This window comes from Chanodichthys erythropterus, chromosome 6 (genome assembly GCF_024489055.1).
Source record: "Chanodichthys erythropterus isolate Z2021 chromosome 6, ASM2448905v1, whole genome shotgun sequence".
Lineage (NCBI taxonomy): Eukaryota > Metazoa > Chordata > Actinopteri > Cypriniformes > Xenocyprididae > Chanodichthys > Chanodichthys erythropterus.
Window position 1 is genome coordinate 18,844,195 of NC_090226.1, and position 23,306 is coordinate 18,867,500.

Sequence of the window (23,306 nt, forward strand, 5' to 3'; positions counted from 1 at the left end):
TATAATATATCAACAGAAAAATATAACAGGATAACCTAGCTTCTCTTTAGACTCTCCAGCTTCAGAGCGGTCATGGTTAATGATATGCTAAAGCCCACTGGCATGTTGATGTGATTGGTTATGATATGGTTTGTGATGTCACAAACAGCAGCAATTTCAAACCGCATCTTTAGATCACTAAAGTTTTAAACAGAAAATACTTATGAATTTGCGCATGGTCTGTCTTAAAAACACCACATAGACATAAACATTAAAAACCTGATTTTCACCACAGGGGCACTTTAAACTTGAATACAGAGGACTTATTTTCTTTGATATAGATTCTCTTATTTGCCACTTGAACATGCAAATAATCACTCTAGAGCAGCAAAAGAAAGACTTTATCACCATTTTTGATTTGTAAATTCCCTCTGCGTGGCTGCCTTTGACATTATTGCTATAAAGTGGCCTGTTATCAGTCTGTATTCCGATAGCCGTCCGTTACACCTTTCACCCAAACCAGTTAAATAGTGTTTCCTCTCAGACTTCCCCCTCAGCCTTGAATAACACAGTGCAAACTCCCTCACCCTGAGTGCTTGCGCTCCACTGTTACGCAACCCACACCGCCTTTGATTATACAATGAAGATTACTCTACACACTAAGCATCCTCCAGCACACCAAAATGTCGTCCAAGGCAGAGGACGTATTGTGATATTTGCATTCCTGAGGGCGATTTACGAGGCGCAGATGGCGATATATCTCATGGAGGTCCCTGTTTGCTGTGACCCGTTTCAATAAAAGCTCTTTCTGTGTCACGTCTATGAGGGAATTTCCCCACCCGTGGTTTCTTTACTTGAACTAACTGTAAATGCCTGGAGTTCCCTGCTCTGGTTTACAGGCTAGGTGGTCCTGAAGAGCAGGCCTGATTTATTGAAAGGTAGCGGTCCTCCTTGGTATCGACTCGGCTGCTCGATAATATAGATGAGCACTCCGCACTGTTGCAGGGATTTAATTTGGCTATGCTGTGAGATAAAATATATCGATTCAGTGGCACCGTTTGGCCTGATTTGGATGCTGCAGTATCTCTGTTATCTGATTGGCTTTGACACACTCTGCCTTTTGATGATGCTCCTATTTGCATACTTTTGCATCATTTATGAAAGGAACGCAAGACAGGCGACTCTGAGAAGTTCAGCCAGCTAATTGAACATTCATCAGCAGGCTAAATGTTTCTCAAAAACAAGCTGTAGTCAGTTAAGAAGAGAACAGGTAGGTGTTACATCACATGACGGAACAGTCTAGAAATAGAACAAAACCTCATTGCTCAAAAACGATCACAAGCAAGAACTCTGAGGAGAAGAAAACCATCCCTCTTGCAAACAAACCACATCCTATGGCTGTAAATGGCGAGCCACGGGGAAACACTTTCCACTTCACTTCTCTATAAATGAGGATGTGATCTGGAATGGTGGACACAGAGGTCGTGAGGAAATGGGTCACTTTTCAGAATTGGCCCACTTGTGGTTATGCAGCTTTTCGATGTGGAACTGAAAATGTTTGTGCTCGGTGATGCTCTTTTCTGGAGGAAGTCCAATGCTGAGTGGAGTCTTACAATTGAGGCTTAATATAGCATATTATTTGAATAAACCATCCAAAATTGTACATGAACAACTTTAGCAGTGTCTTTGAGAATCTTTTTTTTTTTTTTATCATAAAGTGAACAATTTAACTGTTCAAGGACCAACATTTTCATTGTCAAATCTAGGTCACTTTTAATTTTAAGTAGATGTTCCTGTGCTACAAAATTAAACGCATCTGTAAGTGTAAACTGACATCTTGGCAGCTCTGTAATGCCAAAATCACTATGAATTCAAGTGTCAAACACAAGTAAACAAAGGTATTCTGTAGTAGCCCTCATGTAAACATTTTCAGTGGCAGATGCTTTTACTGCTCTGCAGGTTTGGTGCAGCAGTGCCCCCACAGTGTAATGGATACTTCAGGTACTACAACTTGTTATTCAGCCATGCAGGGCTGTGAAGCCCTTGGTAACCTCTGGCAGCATAGTACACACTCAGGTTCCTGCTGACAAAGAGAGCTTTTACCCCCTTATTGCAATGTTTTTATATATATACACACACTCTGAGTCCCTTGAGTGGAAGGCAGAAAGCCCGGCAATATCCATACCTCTTCTGTTGCCGTTTTTAGTGTCATTCTTTGAGATGGCTTTCTGATATCGTTTGTGTCCTTTCTCTCTCAGGCTTGTGTCCTGTGTGCTGACCTCATGGTGTAAGCAGGTGTGAAGATGAGTATTAGCAGCGATGAGGTCAACTTCCTGGTGTATAGATACCTGCAGGAGTCAGGTAAGTGCTGATTAAACGTCCCAAATGATCACTTCAAAAATTGTTGTATCCAAACAAACTCGTGCAGCCCTTGCGATCATGACAATTAATAATGACCAGGAGGTTGTTAATGTATCCAAAAAGGACCAGAATATCATAAAGTATAATCAAAACGGTCCACATGTCTTTTGTAGCTACATGAAAGCTTCTTTATGACATTAATTGCATAACAATTTTTCATAAAATATCTACGTGAGTGTTAGGTGGAAAAAAAAACAGCATTGGGGGATTAAATAAAGCAGAATTTTCACATCTTGTTGGAACTATTCCTTTCACTCTTTATTGCATATCACTTGCGTATCTGTCACTACGAGTTTTGGGACACAAGCTGTTATCAGCATTGGTTACAGTAAAACACTATGACTGTTCACAGTCAGGGCGTTGTTTAAGGGAGCACACATGATACCCTTCACTGGAGAGAAAGTTGATCCAGCAAGCGTCACACTGAAGTGTTTATCATTCCCTCTGGCAGGGTTTTCCCACTCGGCCTTCACATTCGGCATTGAGAGCCACATCAGTCAGTCTAACATCAACGGCGCCCTAGTGCCCCCTGCTGCCCTGATTTCCATCATCCAGAAGGGCCTGCAGTATGTGGAGGCTGAAGTCAGCATCAATGAGGTGACATCACAGCTTTAATTACAGATGAATCAAGGTTTTTTTTTATTCACAGGTGTATAATGCTTAAATAGTTTTGGTTGTTGATATTAATGACAAAAGTCTGAGTGGTTCTAAAAATATTATCATTTCTTGTTTATTTTGGGTTGAAATCCAAGCTGGTTTTGTGAGGTTCACCCAGATAACGATATTAGTTAAGATGCACAAAATCTCTTAAACATTGAGTGCATGGCTGATATGTTGACTTACGTCCGCAGGACGGCACACTGTTCGATGGGCGGCCAATTGAATCTCTGTCATTAATCGATGCGGTGATGCCTGATGTTGTACAAACCCGGCAGCAGGCATACCGAGACAAACTGGCCCAGCAACAGGCCGCCGCAGCGCCCTCTGCAACCAGCGCCAATATGCAGGGTAACGCCAAAAATGGAGAGAACACCGCAAATGGAGAGGAGAACGGTGCACACGCCTTACCTAGTGAGTCACTGAATGATTGTTTTTTGAAAATGGTGTGAATTTTGTAGATTTCAGCTATGTACTGTGGCGTCCTTCCTCTTAATCATGGACGTCATGTGATGATATGTGCAGATAACCATGCAGACATGATGGAGGTTGACGTGGATGTGGAGATCCCTCAGAATAAAGCCATGGTCCTGAGAGGTCACGAGTCAGAGGTCTTCATCTGCGCCTGGAACCCCGTCAGTGACCTGCTTGCCTCCGGGTCAGTTTATACAGTCTCTTTCCATCACTGAATCCTTTTATCCATTCATCCTCACTGAGTACTCAGCAGGGATGCACTGATCTGATGGCTGGATTGGTAACGCCGTTAAAATACTGACCTTTTTAAATTGATCGACATCTTTCAGATGTGCCGATACTTGGGTTAGTCATGGACTGCCTGCACTTTCAAGCTCCAGAAAGGCCACAGAACTATCCAAAAGTTTAATTGTAATATGTAGTAGCAGTATATTTTATTATAAACACCAATCCATTCCAAACAGTGTGGAATAGTGTACATAAACAACAAGAATAGAAACTGGCAAAAGATCGTTTGAGTATCGTTATTGGGAAAGAACGAGTGTGATTGGTGCATCTGTAGAAAAGAGAAGTCAATGAATGCAGTGTTATTTAATACTCTGACTCTTCGCAGGTCTGGAGACTCGACAGCACGTATCTGGAATCTGAGCGAGAACAGCAGTAGTAGCTCTACACAGCTCGTCCTGAGGCACTGCATACGGGAAGGTGGCCAAGATGTACCCAGCAACAAAGACGTCACATCGTTAGACTGGAACGTGAGTTCAGCTCCGACAACACTCTGCCTATTGTGTGTTTATTGAAAGACTAACGTTTCCGCCTCGTGTTTTTCAGAGTGAAGGTACACTATTAGCAACAGGCTCCTATGATGGCTTTGCAAGAATATGGACTAAAGATGGTAAGCAAACATGTTTTTTGCCTTCTGCAGCAGCATGCTTTTCTCTCTGTCTATTTAGCAGTCTGATAAATACAAAGTTCTGTCATGAAACTCTAGATGGCGCAGGCTAATAGGTCTTTAACTCAACCTGCTTGCAATCACATAATTCTCTATAGGGCACAGCTGATTGGTTCCTGTTGTATCAGTAACCAATGAGCTCTCTGCTCAAATAATTGTTCAGCATTTGCAGTACGCTTTCAGAAACCCTCCACCTTCCCCAGCTCCACCTGTATAGATCTGATAAGGGTAATTCATGTATGCTATATTGTGCAGCAGCAGCATGTCGTGTTTGTATTGGCAGTAGCAGCAGCGTAGCAGATCTATTCCACCAAGACCAAACGTTGTCATATCCATTACCATGCCAAACACTCAGAGAGTTGTCATGACAGAACTGTGTTCATTCACAGGTAATCTGGCCAGTACCCTGGGGCAACATAAAGGTCCAATTTTCGCATTAAAATGGAACAAAAAAGGAAACTTTATCCTCAGCGCCGGTGTTGATAAGGTATGAGAAGGAAACTACGGTCTGTAAAGTGTAGTAAGAAAGCACTCAGAACAATAGCAACATGCTACAAACTACTGCAATACCGCATAGCAACACCCTGACATCTAAAACGATAGTAAACCTGGACCAGGGTTTCCCAAACTGGGGTTTGTGAAATCATAGAGATGTAAAATATAAACAACAAATAAAATGCTTTCTAAAAACATTTGATGAATTTATTTTGTTTATCTGCATGTCATGTGATGATAAACCAACATCAGAGAACCATGATAATGTGAATGTTAAATTATTGAAACATTAACTCAGATGATTTCTTCAAGTAAAGATTTTAGGTTTGACTGACAAAAAAAGTTTGGGAATCCCTGACCTAGGACACTAGCGTTGTAGTTGAGTTTTTCACAGTCATCCACTACTCACATTTTTTTCAGAGAATGTAAGTATCTAGTGAATAATTCACCTAGTTAATACGTTTGTGTTGCTAGTGGCACATACACATATCAGTTCACCCTGTCACAGATGAGTTAATATTTCCTTCTTTTCTTCAGACAACAATCATTTGGGATGCTCACACAGGGGAAGCCAAACAGCAGTTCCCGTTTCATTCAGGTTCACAGAAATAATATATACTGATTTTGTGAGCAATTGACTATTTTGAGGGGAAAAAGCTCTTATACTGTGGCCTTTTCTCCCTCTCACTTCAGCACCCGCTCTGGACGTAGACTGGCAGAGTAACAACACGTTTGCCTCTTGTAGCACAGACATGTGCATCCATGTGTGCAAACTGGGCCAGGACCGACCCATTAAGACATTCCAAGGACACACAGTAAGAACTGTCTGCTCTTCCCACTGTTTCCTACAACTCCAGTCTACCAAAGAGATGAATATCAAAATGTGTTTTTTCTGCCTCCAGAATGAAGTTAATGCAATCAAATGGGATCCGACTGGCAACCTGCTGGCGTCGTGTTCTGATGATATGACTCTGAAGGTAAGACTCCTTACCACACCATATAGAATTTCAGAATTGTACATGACTGCAAGTACATAGTACACATTTCACAAGACATTTTGAAATGCAGATGTTGTCCTGGTGATCTAAATCATTGCTTTTTCCAATGTCCTAGATCTGGAGTATGAAACAGGACACTTGTGTTCATGATTTGCAAGCTCACAGCAAAGAAATCTACACTATCAAATGGAGCCCCACAGGTCCAGGAACCAACAACCCCAATGCCAATCTAATGCTGGCCAGGTAGAGTCACCATCCTTTAATATTCCATTCACCAGCTGCTCCATGAAGTAGGGGTTGCTTTAACTCTTTCCCTGCCATTGACAGAATTTTCAGACAATACATGTTTTCACTTATACTGTAGGGGGTGCTATTATGCATCTACTGAGAGTAACAGAATCTCCAGATCCAAAAACAATAGAAGCAGAAACAAGCATTAGAAGATAGTTATTTTTTTTTATATATTTTATGCTCAGATCATCCAACAAAATATTCTAGGGGCCATTAAAGTTCTGTGAAAATGATCAAAATCACTTGTTTTAAATGCTGTTGAGGAAATGAGTTAAATGGGCCAAACCCAGTTCAGATAAAGTGAACCAGCTAGATGTGACCCATCCAAGTGTACAGTATGAGCACAGTGAGTATTGAACACAGACTCGGAACAGTGGGCAGCCATTTTTGCTGCAGCACCCGGGGAGCGATTCAGGGTTAGTTGCCTTGCTCAAGGGCACCTCAGCTGTGGGTAATGAAAGTGGAAGAGTGTGCTGTTAATTCATCATCTACATTTCCTGCCCATACTGAGACTCGAACCCACAAACTTTAAGACCTGAAGGAATAAAAAATAATACTATACATTAGGAGTGTGCAATATTGAGAAAAAAATCTCTATATTTTTAAAGTTTGTTGATAATAATTAGATTATATTTTTCTGAGTGTGTTTTTGTGCTTGAACTATGGCTGATTTAAGGGGCAATATTTGCCAGAGGCATTTCTACCTATATAAGGGGATTTTTCTAAACTTATTGCATCACATTTTATATCAAATTCAAATTAAATTTAATTAGAATAATAGCACAGTATAGGGCTGTTACCAATCAAATGAAATCAACAAAATCCATCTTTGCAATACAGAGGTGACACAGAAGCGGTATGAGAAGTGGCTTTAATATGTTTACACAGCATTTACAATTTGTCTACATAAATTTAATTCAATATTTATAATTTTAACTTTTTAATTAATGTACTTTAAATATGAAACTAAATCACCAGTAGGTGGCAGCAAGTCAGTGTCTTAATGAGCGAGTCATTCATTCAACCAATTTGTTCAAACTACTGATTCATTTATTCGTTCAAACTGCAGATTACATGTACATTAAAATACATTTCTGCCTGTTGCACGGAGACTCTGGTCTGCTGGAAACACTTGTGTGATAATGTAATATTATGTATTAGACAAACTCATCAGGGCATCTTGAATTTTGCTTGTGTATCTTGAATTTTGAGGGCATTTAATAACTGCATACATCACACAATTACGATATCATCATTGACGATACTCATCACATACCCCTATGCACATAAAAACTGAACTTACAACAGTTACTGAACTGACATTTACCCATTTACTTGTGCTTTCTCATGCAGGAGAGCGTGTAACGTACTGTCTAAATGCTGCGAGGCCACAAATTGTTACGTGAACAAGCAAATCCACAAAGAAAATTTTCTATTTTCAGTCAAACCAAAATCTTTTCAGACACCTTGAACATTTCATTCATTAATTCAGTTTATTCACTATAGTTAAAAAAAAAAATGGTAATAAAATATGACAAGATCTCAGAGGTAAAGCATGTCAGAAAAAAAATCATCTCAATTATGTCAGATAACACTAAGCAAAACACGGTCAGGTCAAAGTGTCTGAATCATTTGATTCCATATTTATCAATTTTACTGGTAGTCCACTGCATGAAGAATTTATTTTGCTATCCTCACTTAAATGAACTATAGTGTCCTGCACCCACTAGTAAAAATATATCAAAAATGAATAATTTTTGGTTTGACTGTATATATACACACTCACCTAAAGGATTATTAGGAACACCTGTTCAATTTCTCATTAATGCAATTATCTAATCAACCAATCACATGGCAGTTGCTTCAATGCATTTAGGGGTGTGGTCCTGGTCAAGACAATCTCCTGAACTCCAAACTGAATGTCAGAATGGGAAAGAAAGGTGATTTAAGCAATTTTGAGCATGGCATGGTTGTTGGTGCCAGACGGGTCGGTCTGAGTATTTCACAATCTGCTGAGTTACTGGGATTTTCACGCACAACCATTTCTAGGGTTTACAAAGAATGGTGTGAAAAGGGAAAAACATCCAGTATGCGTCAGTCCTGTGGGCGAAAATGCCTTGTTGATGCTAGAGGTCAGAGGAGAATGGGTCGACTGATTCATCTGATAGAAGAACAACTTTGACTGAAATAACCACTCGTTACAACCGAGGTATGCAGCAAAGCATTTGTGAAGCCACAACACGCACAACCTTGAGGCGGATGGGCTACAACAGCAGAAGACCCCACCGGGTACCACTCATCTCCACTACAAATAGGAAAAAGAGGCTACAATTTACACGAGCTCACCAAAAATGATGAGTTGAAGACTGGAAAAATGTTGCCTGGTCTGATGAGTCTCCATTTCTGTTGAGACATTCAGATGGTAGAGTCAGAATTTGGCATAAACAGAATGGGAACATGGATCCATCATGCCTTGTTACCACTGTGCAGGCTGGTGGTGGTGGTGTAATGGTGTGGGGGATGTTTTCTTGGCACACTTTACCCCTTAGTGCCAATTGGGCATCGTTTAAATGCCACAGCCTACCTGAGCATTGTTTCTGACCATGTCCATCCCTTTATGACCACCATGTACCCATCCTCTGATGGCTACTTCCAGCAGGATAATGCACCATGTCACAAAGCTCGAATAATTTCAAATTGGTTTCTTGAACATGACAATGAGTTAACTGTACTAAAATGGCCCCCACAGTCACCAGATCTCAACCCTATAGAGCATCTTTGGGATGTGGTGGAACGGGAGCTTCGTGCCCTGGATGTGCATCCCACAAATCTCTATCAACTGCAAGATGCTATCCTATCAATATGCTTTCAGCACCTTGTTGAATCAATGCCACATAGAATTAAGGCAGTTCTGAAGGCGAAAGGGGGTCAAACACAGTATTAGTATGGTGTTCCTAATAATCCTTTAGGTGAGTGTATACATAAACACATATACACACACACAGCGGTGAGAGTGTCATGGCGGTCGAGCAAAGCCACCATAATTTGACATTGTACGGTTGTTACTGAATGTAGTTTTTTTTTTTTTAGGCAAGAATGTAGTGCTGGGCGGTATACCGGTGCATAGCTGAATCAGCAGCTGTATCTATTCAGTGGCCATTAAGCGCAATGTGGAGTAGCAGTAACAAAAACTTGCTGTATAAAGCGAAACGTCACAGGATTTGGTAATTTTTGGATGAATAAATCAAAAGTAGGGCTGTACAATGAATCAGATATCGATACGGACTAAAGTCTGAATATAAAAGCTAAAAAAAGACTGCTATTGAAATCGGAGGTCTGTATAAATGAGCGCTGCATTTTCTACTACTACACATACTGAATCACGTGTGACACTCGCGGGGGGCTTTTGACTCAACTGATAGTATAAAAATGTAATGTTTCCATTGAGTTCCAATGCTGGTCATCGGCCACAAAAAAAAAAAAAAATCAATAGTTTAGCGGTATTGGCCAGATTTTCTGTGACGTACCATCCCTAATAAAAATCTGCTTTCAAATAAAACCATAAATGACAAACACAAACTCTGTTATTCTCTGACAACTCTAGTGCTTCCTTTGACTCCACTGTTCGGCTTTGGGACGTAGATCGAGGCATCTGCATCCACACACTAACCAAACACCAGGAGCCCGTGTACAGCGTGGCCTTTAGCCCTGACGGACGCCATCTAGCCAGCGGTTCTTTCGACAAGTGTGTCCACATCTGGAACACACAGGTAAGACTGGACGTTTTCAGATTCATCAAATGCAAACTAATCAACACTACAGCACGACATGAACTCTTTTGTCTGTGTCATTTCCACAGACTGGTGCTTTAGTCCATAGCTACAGAGGGACAGGGGGCATTTTTGAAGTTTGCTGGAATGCAGCAGGAGACAAAGTAGGAGCAAGTGCGTCGGACGGCTCTGTAAGTACAATCTTCCTCTGTGCCGCAAGCAAAGGTTATGGATGTGTTAATACCAATTTTTATGCAATATTTTTTGTTTTCTTTGTAGGTTTGTGTATTAGATCTGCGGAAATAGCGTTGCTTGGTGGAAGCCATGGACCGACTATGAATGTGTACATAGCCAAAATGACTGTCCCTGACCCTCAAACTGCTACAGTCCCTAGTGAACCATGGCCAGCCACTACAGACAAACACAAGCACCCTGACGCCACAGGCCGAGCGCAGAGGACGTGATTCCAACCAGAGACACTCAAATGACTTTTGTAAGGTGGAAAAAGAAAAAAAAAAAACAATATAGCAGAGGAAGAAGAAAGACAAGAGGACTGGTGTATGTACCAAATTTGGAAGATATTTTACTATTTGTTCTTCAAAACCAATCTCATCAAAATAAACAAACGAAAGGATTTTAATCTTTGTTGGTAGTTTCCGTGTGCTGACATATCAAACATTTTATTTTCCTTCCCCCTCTCTTTCTTTCGCACATTTGATTTGACGTCACAGCTGCATGATTCCAGGACTCATGTTTTCCTACGTTTGACACAAATACAGTTATTTAGTCTTTTGGTACTGGATGTCTTGTGATTTCAACCGTGTGGGGACATGGGAAAAAGAAAACTTCTCAATCTTTTTCTTGTTCTTTGCTTTTAGTTTTTATGCTATGGTGTAATTGTTATTCCCCCCTTGTACCGTATCCCCCCAAATGAGAGGTACATTAACCACAAAACATAAAAAAACAGGCACGCACACATCTACAGGAAATGCATCCGCTCACCCATACTATATTCGGTTCCCCTTAAAATTAACAAAGAATTCTGTTCCTCAGGTCGAGATGTTTGAGCAGCCAAGGACCGTTTGACATGCATGTCGATTTAAAAACAAAGGACTTGCTTTAGGTTTGCAGTATTTCGAATTAAACATCTTATTTCATACATAGTTTTAATAAATGAATTATTTACTTGTTCATGATGTCTTAACTAAAATTTTGGCATTTAAAAACAAACTTACATCAAATACATTACATTGAGCATGTTTTTATTGGACAACCCAAAACTTAAAGCAAGTCTGATGGTCAGAACATTGAACAAACATCTGAATGACATTGCTTTTGAAAGTAAAATGACATTTTGGGATTTTTTTGCACTACCATGTGAGATGCTGATGTTCATTTACAGTAATTGCATGCATGAGGACAGTCTATACTAATGTTTTTGTTTTTTTTCTCAGTGTTTAGACAGTTAAAATTTTCAATGCCTCATCCATTGAGGGGAAAAAAAATAGTCACAGACCCAAAGAGTGTCTGTCCCATGATAGAGGCTCTGAATCTCTTTTTCCTCCATCAGAAAGATATTTTAGCACATTACATGTTTAACCTTGAATTTTAAACAAGGGTGTGGTATTTTGAGGTCTGTGTAAAACTGATTAAAAAAAAACATCTGAACACTATTTATTACAGTCTACGACAACAGAAGGGTGTTTGCTCTTCTCTTTAACCGCCCCAGCATCTGCCTGCCCAAAGCAACTTTCAGTTCCCCAGTGTCATTTCTAATCATTATTCTTACTGCGTCTGTGTCTCCTGGACTTTTTGTACTCTTTTAAAAAACTTTTGTAATTCATATTTCTTTGTAGCTATTAAAAAAAAAAAAAAAAAAGAGTAAAGAAATAAGCAAAAAAGAGAAAAAAAAAGAAAGAAAAGAAACCCCAACAAACTACTGGAGGTCGGTTTGAGGGTGTACAGCTTAGACCTCAATTTTGCTCTCTCTGAGTCCCACGTGTTCTCAGATGTCCCCACACCTGACCTTTGTTTTCCCAGTCAAACGTTTTTGGTTGCAAAATTTCCCCTTTGCATTGCATTGCATTGATCTGTTGTCATTTGAATCAGATCTGAAGTCCAAAATAAAGTATATTTTGATATTACAGCTGTATTCTCCTGATTTGTCTATTTAAAATGAAGTGATGCTGCTATATATATATATATATATATAAAATCAGATAATATAGCCAATGGTATTATTGTTTAGATATCATTTACACAATTCTATTTTTTAAATAATATGCTGTGTAATACAAAAACATATTTTCTTTTTTTTCTGTCAACATTACTGTTTTTGGTTGAACTATTCCTATAAGACAGTTTAATAATAGTCACGCTTTAATATTAGACGCAAAATATTAATATTATTATTAAATTAGACAAATTAAACGTATTAAATTATACCAATAAATACAATTTTAAAAACTGAATGAATAAACTCAGCGGCGTGACAGACATGTAAACAGGTTATGTAGGGTTGGGTATCGTTTGATTCAGCTTATCGATTCCAGTTCTGCTAATCGATTCCTAATTTTGTTTCCAATAATGTTAAAAAAAAACTTGGAAATTCACATTTATTATAAATCTTACTGCAAAAGACATTCAGGTATAGAAACTGTAATCAAATGTATATTTTATTTTTTAAAGTGCAGGGTGAATTGATATTTTAATTTTATAACTCATCTGATTCCTGACCTTAAGTCCAGAATTGGAATCGTTTTTCAATTCCCAACCCTACTCACACCTCTCAAATCAAATCACTATATTTTATTCTGCAGTTTGTGGTTTATTCGTTGTCAAAGCACTACAGCCTGCTCGTTAAATCACAAATTATTTACTGGACAACAATAATAGCCCATGATTTCCTTAAAGATCTCTTTGTTAAAAGTAACAGCTTTTCTGGGAACGTTGCTATGGTTTGATGGTGCGACTGCAGATTTAATCACAGTGCATTGTTGACGAAATCAAAATATGCTTCCATAACTCACTGGGAGTACATGCAATTTACTGGATTAAAATGAAGTGGGGGGATATGAAATATATTCTTAGCATGCGTGAATGAGGGGCTGTTTTGCCTGAAGAACAACTATAAATCTGTTGCGTCACTGCCTGAGGCTCGTTCGGTGATCAGTATGTGCTATTGATGCACTACCATCAATAGTAGTGAAAACATTAGCTGTGTTGTGTGTTGGGTTTGGCTCACTGGCACAGTGTGAGGTAATAACTGTTCATTCCTGAGGCATCTCAGCAGCATTTTGCCCCACCTGATATCCAGTCTCTCTCATCCAAGAGAAGAATTGGTGTGGAGGACGAGCGACATGTTCTCAGTGATCTCTAGGATGCTCTGGAAGATGTCATAAGCCACAGCGAACAGGAAGTAGATGGGCAGCAGCCAGTGGAGCCTGAAGAGTCTCTCGCTCACCGCCAGAGGCACTGTCAGATGCCTGTAAACGGGAAAAAGCGGTGAAACAGGAGAATGGATGCACATACAGATGTACAAATGCTCAAATGTACTCACTTAAAACGCTCAGATCTGGAGGTCCTCAGCATGAGGAAGATGAACAAACCCACCTCTGTGTTTAAGGAGAAGGAGACCACTTTGTCAAGCATCACAACAAATCCCTGTGCAACAGAAAATGGGATGGAAAAGTTACTTTATCAGGGGTCTTCAACCTTGTACAGGCCAAGGACTGTAATTGAAGTCAGTGTTGTTATCTAAAATTTTAAACTGAAACTCTTAGTTTTTGGTAAATCAGCAAATCACTGTTATAACACTATATCATATCATAAGCATTTCTATTAGTTTAAACGTCTATATAGTTTTTATTATTTTTATTCTATTTATTAAGTTCTTCTAGTACTTCAAGTAGATGAAACTAGCTGAAATAAGTTAAATATTAAAAGAAGTTGAAATACTAAAAATAAATATAAATAAAATATATCATTTTATGAATAAAATAAAAGCAGATTCAAAATATGAAGAAAAAAAAATCTATAATAGTATAGAATTATAATAGCCACCAAGTTAAGACTGTGCCTTAAGAACTAGTCTGACCATCTAGTAATTAGTTAGGGCTAATCAGTTCCACTTTCCAAATTAGATCAATCTACCTTTTAAATGTAACGGACTTAAAAAGTTATAACCAGACTTGAAAAAAAAAAAAAATAGATATCTAACTAGTCTAAGCAGTTTATGCAAGTGGCAGCTTGATAAATTTGTAACATTTATTCAGTGCACATCCTTCCTTTAACAAGATGTACTGCAGTTAGAAAACAAAAATGAAATATTTGAACCTAATACACATGGATCATCATCACATAATATTAGTATAAACTCCAAGTATCTGCTTCAAATGAGTACCAACCTTCGGATCACAAGCTGAAATGACAAAAATGAGGCCGAAAGCCAGAAAGGACATGAAACTGCTGAAAAACCTGGAAGAGGGGAAAGCAGAGAGGTTGTTGAGTCTGGGAGTTATTGCAATTTATCAAAGCCAGTGTTTTTAATGCACCAAAAGCCTTTTTTATTAGCAGAGTAAAGGGATATGCTGGCTGTGTGAGCGGTGACGGGCTGTAAAAGCTTAAAGAAATGGTCTGTGAAATGATCTGCCAGGGCTGAATCCAGAGTTTACCGTCTGCAGTGCTGTAAGCTCTGGGCTAATGTCCTCCATTGTGAGCTATGGGGCAATAGCCTCACACTGATTCTCGCCATCCATTCCACATTCTCCGCCCAGTGTGTGCCGACGAGACCATCAACTGAAACGGAAGATGACATTGGGTCATGAAATTATCACTGCGGGAATCTGATGCCTACATGTAAGGAGACAATCATGAAATACTTAATTAGCTCTCTCTCTCTCTCTCTCTCTCTCTCTCTCTCTATATATATATATATATATATATATATATATATGAACAACAGTCAAGATGGCATTCCAGGGGCCAGTTTACGACAGGGCCCCTCTCTAACTGCTGGTGTGTAAGAAGATGTGCCACACCGTGATTGGATCTTTGGTGAATGAACGTAAACAAATGTTCAGCAACATCAGATAAGATGTTGGGACAACTACCAGACACCTCTTCCAGAACAGGAAGGGGGACCTTCTGCACCCACCAAAACCAAGGAGAGGACTTCTCATTGGACGACACATTGACTCTAACCACCAAACTCATTCCTAAGGTCTAGGCAAGGACTGGCATAAAAATTCCTTCAGGACCTCCTGGTTGGAGCAGCAGCGACTGAAATAAAGAAAGGCCACAAAGATCTATCTAAATCCATTCATACCTATGTTTAGAGGCCTTAATTTGATCTAAACTGCTTCACATCCACTCCATCTTCATGCAAAGCACAGTTTATGTTAATGGTTACTGACTGCTAAAACAGCAGGTCATGGGACAGACCTGGTAACAGATAAACAAATACATGGACAATGATTTAACCATTTCATATCGTGTTTGGTGTCTATCTGTTCCCCATGATGCCTTTAATAATTTGAAAGAGGTTTGGTAAAGAAGTAATGCATGGGTAAAAGGTTAAAGACACTATTTTAACACTGCTATGCAAATGAGTTCCACACTAGGGTGAGCAACACCGGGGCTGCTTCAGATAACAGTAGCCAATCACACTCCAGGATCGGCAAGGCGCCACATTTCAATCTCTTCCTCATCAGAAAGGGATAAATATGTCCCCTGGGTAGACACACCCTTGTTCTGTGTTTCCAACTCGACGGGAAGGAGACATTAACAGACACTCCACGTCCTGAGCTTCTGACCTGACGAGGAAAGAAACTACAAGACGGTTAAGGTGAAGCTTTTGCGAGCAAAACCTTTTTCATTGCTTCCAGCTGCACTCTAGCTGCAAAAGGGCCCCAGCATTGAGGGACTTCATCTGACCCTTACAGCTCCTTCAGCAGCGCAACCCAATCCGCAAAGGACCTCTGCGTCGGCAGACATTGCCTGTACCACACGGCTCCTCAGCGACGCAGCCAGCCTGCAAAGGAACCTGTGAAGATTCATCTGACCCAGCTGCCCAGTCCATCCTAAAGGACCCTCTTGGCGCAACCGAAGTTCAGCATCCTCCAGCCCAGCGTGGCACGACTACTGGATCACAACTCCGCGCCCTCCCACTGCACACAGCCTGCATCATCAGTGGAAGACGTCTCTGCTACCGGACTGATCACCTGACTGTGTGGAACGTAAATATAAACTTACCAAACCTCTTTTCTAGAGACCTTGGCATTAGTTTATACATGCAGCATATGTTTTTCTAACCTGTTTAGATAAGTTATTTGAGGTCAGTTTGTTACAAATAATAGGGATATTATTTGTTGAATGATAAATAAGCAATTATTTATCACCATTTTACCAGAGCCATTAGGTGGCTTCCATAAGAAGCATTCCCATACAATTCTCTTCCATTCTACATTCGGTTCAACTGCATTGCATTTATCCATTCTGTGTTCACTTCATTTATGTGTTTCTTTGATTTAATTCAGTATTCTCCTTTGATTATTATTTTACTATTTTTTAGAAGTGCATATTCATTATTTTATTATTAATCGTTGTGGTATTTACTCTTGCATGTTTATTGTTAATAAATTTCATTGATTTTATTATAACTGTGTCTTCCTTGTGTTGATGACCAAAGACTCTACTAGTTGACCGGACTCTCACAAATCCTTCAGATAAATCAGTTGACTGACTCCCTCCATTTTATATTAATTCTGAATTATTGAACAGCTCTTTTGGAGTGTTCTTAAATTGTTATGATAACATTCTTATATATATATATATATATATATATTTATACAACAGTTCTGTCTGGTTCTCGAATCTGATTGGCTGATAGCCATGCGATATTTCAGTGATAACAGCACTCCTACTGCCTTTTCACCGTTTGTATCACTCCGCTTGAAGTGACTGTCATGGCGTCCGATCAAATCAACCGTAATTTTTACAAATACTACTTCTTGTACCACGAACTGTAGTTTTAATAGTTTTTTAGGCGAGAATGTAGTTGTTTAGACCTGAAATATTTATTTAATAACAGCGCCTATTTTACAATTTGTTTTGGCGTTTTCGGAGATGCGAGCTCGAGTGCGTCAGCGGCCGTTCAGTGATTCTGTACCCGCCGAGAACAGCTTCATCTCGGCCAGTGACTCGGGGATTTGCCGCTGGCTCTTATAGTGGTTAAACACGAGACATAATTCAATTTACATAGAACGGGCAATCTTTGGTCTTATTAATCTATTATTTGTTACAGAGCAAGTCAAATTGTGCTATATTAAATTTGATAATAATAAACGTTACGTTACATATAGCACATTGACTACAACTAGACGGGACATATCAGACTCTTCTCTGCTTCAAATATGTAAAACATTAAACTTTATAAACATATGTTTTTTTGAGTAAAGAAAACGCTTTACATTTTTTTTTTCAAACATCAGATCTTTTATTTACCTTTGCATTGCACAGAGATGTCCAAACTGCGTGCACACTTCATTCAGAGGTGAGGCGGATTAATGAGGCTTGATTGACAGTTTGAGGATCTGATGGAGTTAGGAGGTTTTGTCACAAGCTCTTTAAAATCCTTTTCATTCGTTAAGTATTTGTAAAACCCACATACCAGCGTAAATGGTGACCTATTTTTTTTTTTTTTTTAATAACTAGTGCTTCATGTTTGGCTGAACTGTACAATTGTGCTTATATGTTGTTCAATAAATATTATTTTATATAAATATGTCCATTAAGTAATATGGATTGAGTGAACATTACATTAATATGCCATTAGATGGCGGCAACACTTTACAGGAGAATTAGTCAGTGAGTCACAAGAGACTTTTAAATTGAAAGGATCTTTTTCAAAAGGAAGTTGTTTTAGCACTGTGGTGTTATGGATGGAAAATTCCCAAAGCTGAGAAAAAAAAAAAAAAAAAAAGACAAATGCAAAGATCGCTTACCTCAGCGGACATTCAAACGGACTTGTTTAAAGGATGTAATATTATGGACATCGACTTGAATGAATGTAATGCAATATACCAGACAGGTAATAGCTACTCTCTCTCTCTCTCTCTCTCTCTCTCTAATACTGTAGAAAATTCAATGTGTTTCAATAAAGCGACTCAACGTTCCTTCGTTACTAGTTCTAAAGTGACATTTTAGAGTTAGCAACGAAGGCTTGGTTTAACTGACAACTTGAGTTTTGAAACTTCCTTCGTTACTAGTTCTAAAGTGACGTTTTAGAATTAGTAACGGAGGCTTGGTCCAACTGTCAAATTGAGATTTGAATCCGTGGCGGAAGGAAGTAGTGCTGCACAAAAGAGGGTTTTAAAGGCACTCCGTTGTTGTTCTTATTTATTTACACACTCGTGCCGTCGAACTGTTGTATAAACGCAATATCACACTCGTAGCCGTGCGATATGGCTGTATATCAGCACGCTGTGATTACCTAGAGCACTCAGCCTGCGGCCTCGTGCCTACGGACGAATCACAGCTTGCTGATATACAGCCATAGCGCACGGCTACTCGTGTGATATTGCTCATATATATATATATATATATATATATATATATATATATATATATATATATATATATATACACACACACACACACACACATAATATATAATATAAATAATGTATTGTTTTTTTATATAATATTTATGTATTTATTATTTTCTAATATATGTGATCTGAAGTTCACCTTTGCAAGAATATAGTTGCATCTGTGATGTTTTATATCTGATCACACTCCAGGTAATATTTAGCTCATGGCTACATTTCTCTCTTTGACCTTAATCTCATAATTCAAGTTAAGAATAATTATTCTGTTCAATTAACCTGCTCATAGCTTCATAGTTAACTTCATACAATCTCTTCCTAACACAATACTGTTTCACACTAGCAACTAATAACCAGATGTGAGATCACACTCGCTCAACACTAACAGATGGAATATGTCACATACAACTCACTGTAATGTGTTACAGAGGCTATTTGAATTCATACCGTGGTGAGCCATGGGTTGGACATAATTCACACTGACACCCTCGGCTGAGAGCTCTGCTGGACTGGGCCCAGAAACTGGCTGATAGATGCAGCAGACAGTGTAACAGAGCCAAGAGCAGTCCAGGACTGGACACACATAACCTCCAGTGGAGGCCGTGGTCATGTGTAGGACACACTGACAACTAGAATTCAATAAGCTATAATAATGCTACTCCCCATGACAACTGATCAATTGTTTCACAGATTATTTATTTTTATTTATTTTCTTTCCCCCCCCTTCTTTTTTAAACCCATTTAGGAGCAGACATTTCAATATATTTATTGCACATAAGATATAAAAAATAAGTCATTAATAAACAAACATTAAATGTAGACAATATAAACGTGACCCTTAATTGCTTTCATAATATTCTCATTAATATATGTTCCTTATTTTAAAATGAATACATAATCATTTTTGTAATCTTTCATTAAAATGTCTAATGTTTGTCTTTGCAATTACTTGAAAATTACTTAAACACCTTTGTGTTATTGAACACCCATTTTTCAAAAATGTTCTGTATAATTTTCTTTTTCTTTCATACTCTCTTGAGTAGGTACTTATTTTGAATAAGTAATTACTTCACGTCCACTAAAAATGTATGTTCTATATAGTATGAATGTGTGTAGTATGAATGCCATTCACAAATCCTCCCCCATGGTCTCATGGGATAATAAAGTGTCCATTGTATCCGTGTACTTTTTGCCTACACATACACACACACACTTAAATGACAAAGTGTCCTAATAAATACATGGGCATAACATGACCAGCAGAGTGCACCCTAGCCTTTCCTTTTTTTTCTCTTTTGTTACATGCATGATGACGCATTTAAAGCATAAATAAAATGAGAAACTCACTTGTGTGCTTCATGGCTGTGCCCATCACGAGGAAGCTCACAGTTACACTGATGGTGATGAAGATCTGGATCAGCTCTGCCACCCATGAGAACCGGCTGTACCTCTGTGTTATGACCTGTGGAACAGCAAACCACCACGTCAGACTTCAATTACCAACAACTCCTCAGCAGATCTCATCTGTGAAATAATGCACACAGTGAAGAATTAGTGTAAGTTGAAGCTGTTATATTACCAGGTCACCACTAGATGACACCATTTGTCTTTTTGAGCACAACTGAACTGTTAAATTGAGTTTAAGGGACTGCATTGAGCGTGTAGCAGTTCGTCTGCACCATTAGGTCTGTATGTGTGTTTAAAAGAAAATAGAAAGAATAAAAAGCGAATAAAATCCTTTATGTGCGATTAAAATAATCAGATATCATAAAAATGCAATGTGATCCACAATCCCACAAAAACAACCAAGCCAAGGTGAGTCAAATATCTGATCAAGAGCAAAACTATTGACATTTAAAGACCACCGTCGTCTTCTCACCTTTCCAGAAGAATCAGTTCAGAGGAACTGCTTGAGTGCTTGAGGTCACATTTACTGTAGAGGTGAAGTTTTAAAGGTCAGCACTGCCTTAAACAGATCATTATGCCATATTTTTTGGGCTAACAGAACAAAAAAAAAAAAAAAACTGTTTTTAGCCAGAACTTTGTGCTCAAAAGGGCTTTGAGCTCGGGGGCAAAGGCACTGCACATTGAAAAACGCAACTTGTGGAAAACATTTTGATTCGAAAAGTCCTTTTTTGCTCATCAATAAAATAGGATATAACTCAAAACGGGCTGTGTGTGGGCGAGGAAATTTGGGTCTTTCCAAGTATAGTATTTCTGTCTTCTGTTCTCGTTCGTGTGCGAGTGCCCTGATCTCTTTGTGGTTGGCGGTTCTGACTCATATCTGACATTTCAATCTTTCAGCCCGTCTCTGGAATCTCAAGCCCTGCACACCATCCCTGGGCTCTTTTCATGTGCTTCTCCGTCGGCTCTGCGTGCTAGGAAATATTTTGGTATTTCTGCTCTGATATGCCAAATCTGGTTCTTCTGGCTCATATTACTTTGATACATATTTATAATAAGAATGACTAAGACACAGATTTGTCAGTAGTATGGCTGAGCAATAAAACTAAAAAGTTGTAGCTTCATCATTCAATATATATATTGAATAAAGTCAGCATATCTATATATGTATATCAATAGGTCACCGTGAGTTTGCCAAATAAGACTCAGAAGCACCAAACATCTGGTTGTTAGCCTAAACTTGACAAACTGTAAATTTGTCCCTCAAATGTGATTGGTTGATTGGATCAGGATGTTGATGCAGGAACATGTTGTACTTGGTGATACCATATAGGTATATGAATATTTGCATTGGGATGGATGGATGGTAGGAATTCATATACCATATTATACACCACTTTACTTCAAAGAATACAAAAAACATGACATTATCATGGTGCATTTCCAATGTAATTAAAGGAGTAGTTCACTTTCAAACAAAAATTTCCTGATAATTTACTCACCCCCATTTCATCCAAGATGTCCATGTCCTTCTTTCTTCAGTCAAAAAGACTTCAGTCGACTGATGAAAACATTGCAGGATTTTTCTCCATATAGTGGACTTCAATGGACCCCAAACTGTTGAAGGTCAAAATTACAGTTTCAGTGCAGCTTCAAAGCATTCTACACGATCCCAGATGAGGAATACGGGTCTTATCTAGAGAAACCATCACTCATTTTTCAAGAAGAAGAAGAGAGCTAGTTCAAGATGAGCATTTATGGTTAAAACATGTAATTATATGCATAAGTATACACTGCCCTCCAAAAGTTTGGAAACGCCCTAGAAAAGTGGGATTTTGAACAATATTGGCATGAATCCTTTTTAATTTGTGATAATTTTGCACTGATAAGGGACAACACAAACTACGAAAACATATTTTATTACATAAACAGTTTATACATAGAAAAAAATTCAATTTTCGATTCCTCAAGATATCCACCATTAGCAGCTATCTGATCGAAACTGGGTTCTAATTGGTTCATTGTATTCTAAACTTAATTGGCAATCAATTGTTGAAGCTATTAAGGTGTGCTGACCCAAAAATCTTTTACAAACCTGGGCCAAGTTTAAACCGTTTACCAGGTATCACAGCTGGCAAAGGGTCATGTCTGACTTTGACATGTATATTGCCATTAATATGTAATCAAAATGAAAATTATTATTGCTGGTCTTCAATGATAATGTCAAGTTACTGTAATGTATTTGCACCAAAAAATGATAAGGATTTATGCTGATATCGTCCAAAACCACACTTTGCCAGGAGTGTTTCCAAACTTTTGGAGGGCAGTGTATGTTATATAATTTTATATATTTTTAGAAAATGAGTGATGGTTTGTCTAGATAATACACTTATTTCTCATCTGGTATCGTGTAGAATGCTTTGAAGCTGCACTGAAACTGTAATTTTTACCTTCAACCGTTTGGGGTCCATTGAAGTCTACTATATGGAGAAAAATCTTGGAATGTTCAAATCAAAAACCTTAATTTCTTTTGGACTGAAGAAAGGAGGACATGGACATCTTGGATGACATGGGGGAAGAGTAAATTATCAGGAAATTTTAATTTGAAAGTGAACTAATCCTTTAATGGTGCATTTCCAATTTCATTTTTTTTTTACTACTATGGTTGATAGTCAACCATAAAGCAAGTTCAAAGTACTGAATCATTTAAGTATAATCTCTTAGCCATCCCATGTCCGAATATTCACCATATTGCCACTATTCAACAATTGCCACTTTAACACCAAACATTCTGTTGCTCTATGACAACAGAAATGCCAATGGCCAAGTCCATTCCTTTAGAAGAGCTCTGCTGCCCTGGGTCGACTGCTCTGGGCTGGTCAGCCAAAAGAAAAAAGAAAAAAAGAAAAAAAGAGCAAATGGAGTGGTATAGGGAGCCAAAAGTCTGCAGAGAGGAGACTCAACGCCTCACTGCCCCTAAATTAGATCACAAATTCTCGCTCATGGCACAGTCTCACCACTGGCCCCTCAGGCAAAAGACTGCACATTATTGTTTAATACTTTGCCTCTGTTCTGCTGCCACCGAATTTTCACACACACAGGGATTAAAGCACATTCACAGCCATACACTAATCAAGACTGAGGGAAAAATCTGAAAAACAGCAGACATTGATTAACATTTCTATAAAATAATATTACAGCCAAAATAATTCATGTTGTTTTAAACCTGTATGGTTTTCTGTCATTATTGGAACACAAA

General features: G+C 38.6%; 2 protein-coding genes across 2 annotated transcripts in view; one reads left to right on the forward strand and one right to left on the reverse strand.

The window, feature by feature from the left end:
* The window catches only part of tbl1xr1a (TBL1X/Y related 1a), an 80,724-nt gene extending 68,526 nt beyond the window's left edge, over positions 1-12,198 (forward strand). Inside the window, exons 4-17 of the mRNA XM_067388344.1 lie at positions 2,238-2,340; positions 2,852-2,997; positions 3,252-3,471; positions 3,583-3,715; positions 4,145-4,286; positions 4,363-4,426; positions 4,873-4,970; positions 5,516-5,576; positions 5,672-5,793; positions 5,881-5,955; positions 6,092-6,219; positions 9,872-10,037; positions 10,127-10,228; positions 10,317-12,198. Of these exons, the coding sequence (XP_067244445.1) occupies positions 2,283-2,340; positions 2,852-2,997; positions 3,252-3,471; positions 3,583-3,715; positions 4,145-4,286; positions 4,363-4,426; positions 4,873-4,970; positions 5,516-5,576; positions 5,672-5,793; positions 5,881-5,955; positions 6,092-6,219; positions 9,872-10,037; positions 10,127-10,228; positions 10,317-10,343 (1,542 nt within the window). The 5' untranslated portion in view covers positions 2,238-2,282 and the 3' untranslated portion in view covers positions 10,344-12,198. The remainder of the gene's footprint in view (positions 1-2,237; positions 2,341-2,851; positions 2,998-3,251; positions 3,472-3,582; positions 3,716-4,144; positions 4,287-4,362; positions 4,427-4,872; positions 4,971-5,515; positions 5,577-5,671; positions 5,794-5,880; positions 5,956-6,091; positions 6,220-9,871; positions 10,038-10,126; positions 10,229-10,316) is intronic.
* Positions 12,199-12,916: 718 nt separating this feature from the next.
* Positions 12,917-23,306, reverse strand: part of si:ch211-51h4.2 (uncharacterized) — a 136,560-nt gene continuing 126,170 nt past the window's right edge. The window contains exons 9-13 of the mRNA XM_067387355.1: positions 19,991-20,105; positions 14,711-14,834; positions 14,444-14,513; positions 13,597-13,700; positions 12,917-13,522 (exon numbers count right to left, since the gene is read on the reverse strand). Of these exons, the coding sequence (XP_067243456.1) occupies positions 13,360-13,522; positions 13,597-13,700; positions 14,444-14,513; positions 14,711-14,834; positions 19,991-20,105 (576 nt within the window). The 3' untranslated portion in view covers positions 12,917-13,359. The remainder of the gene's footprint in view (positions 13,523-13,596; positions 13,701-14,443; positions 14,514-14,710; positions 14,835-19,990; positions 20,106-23,306) is intronic.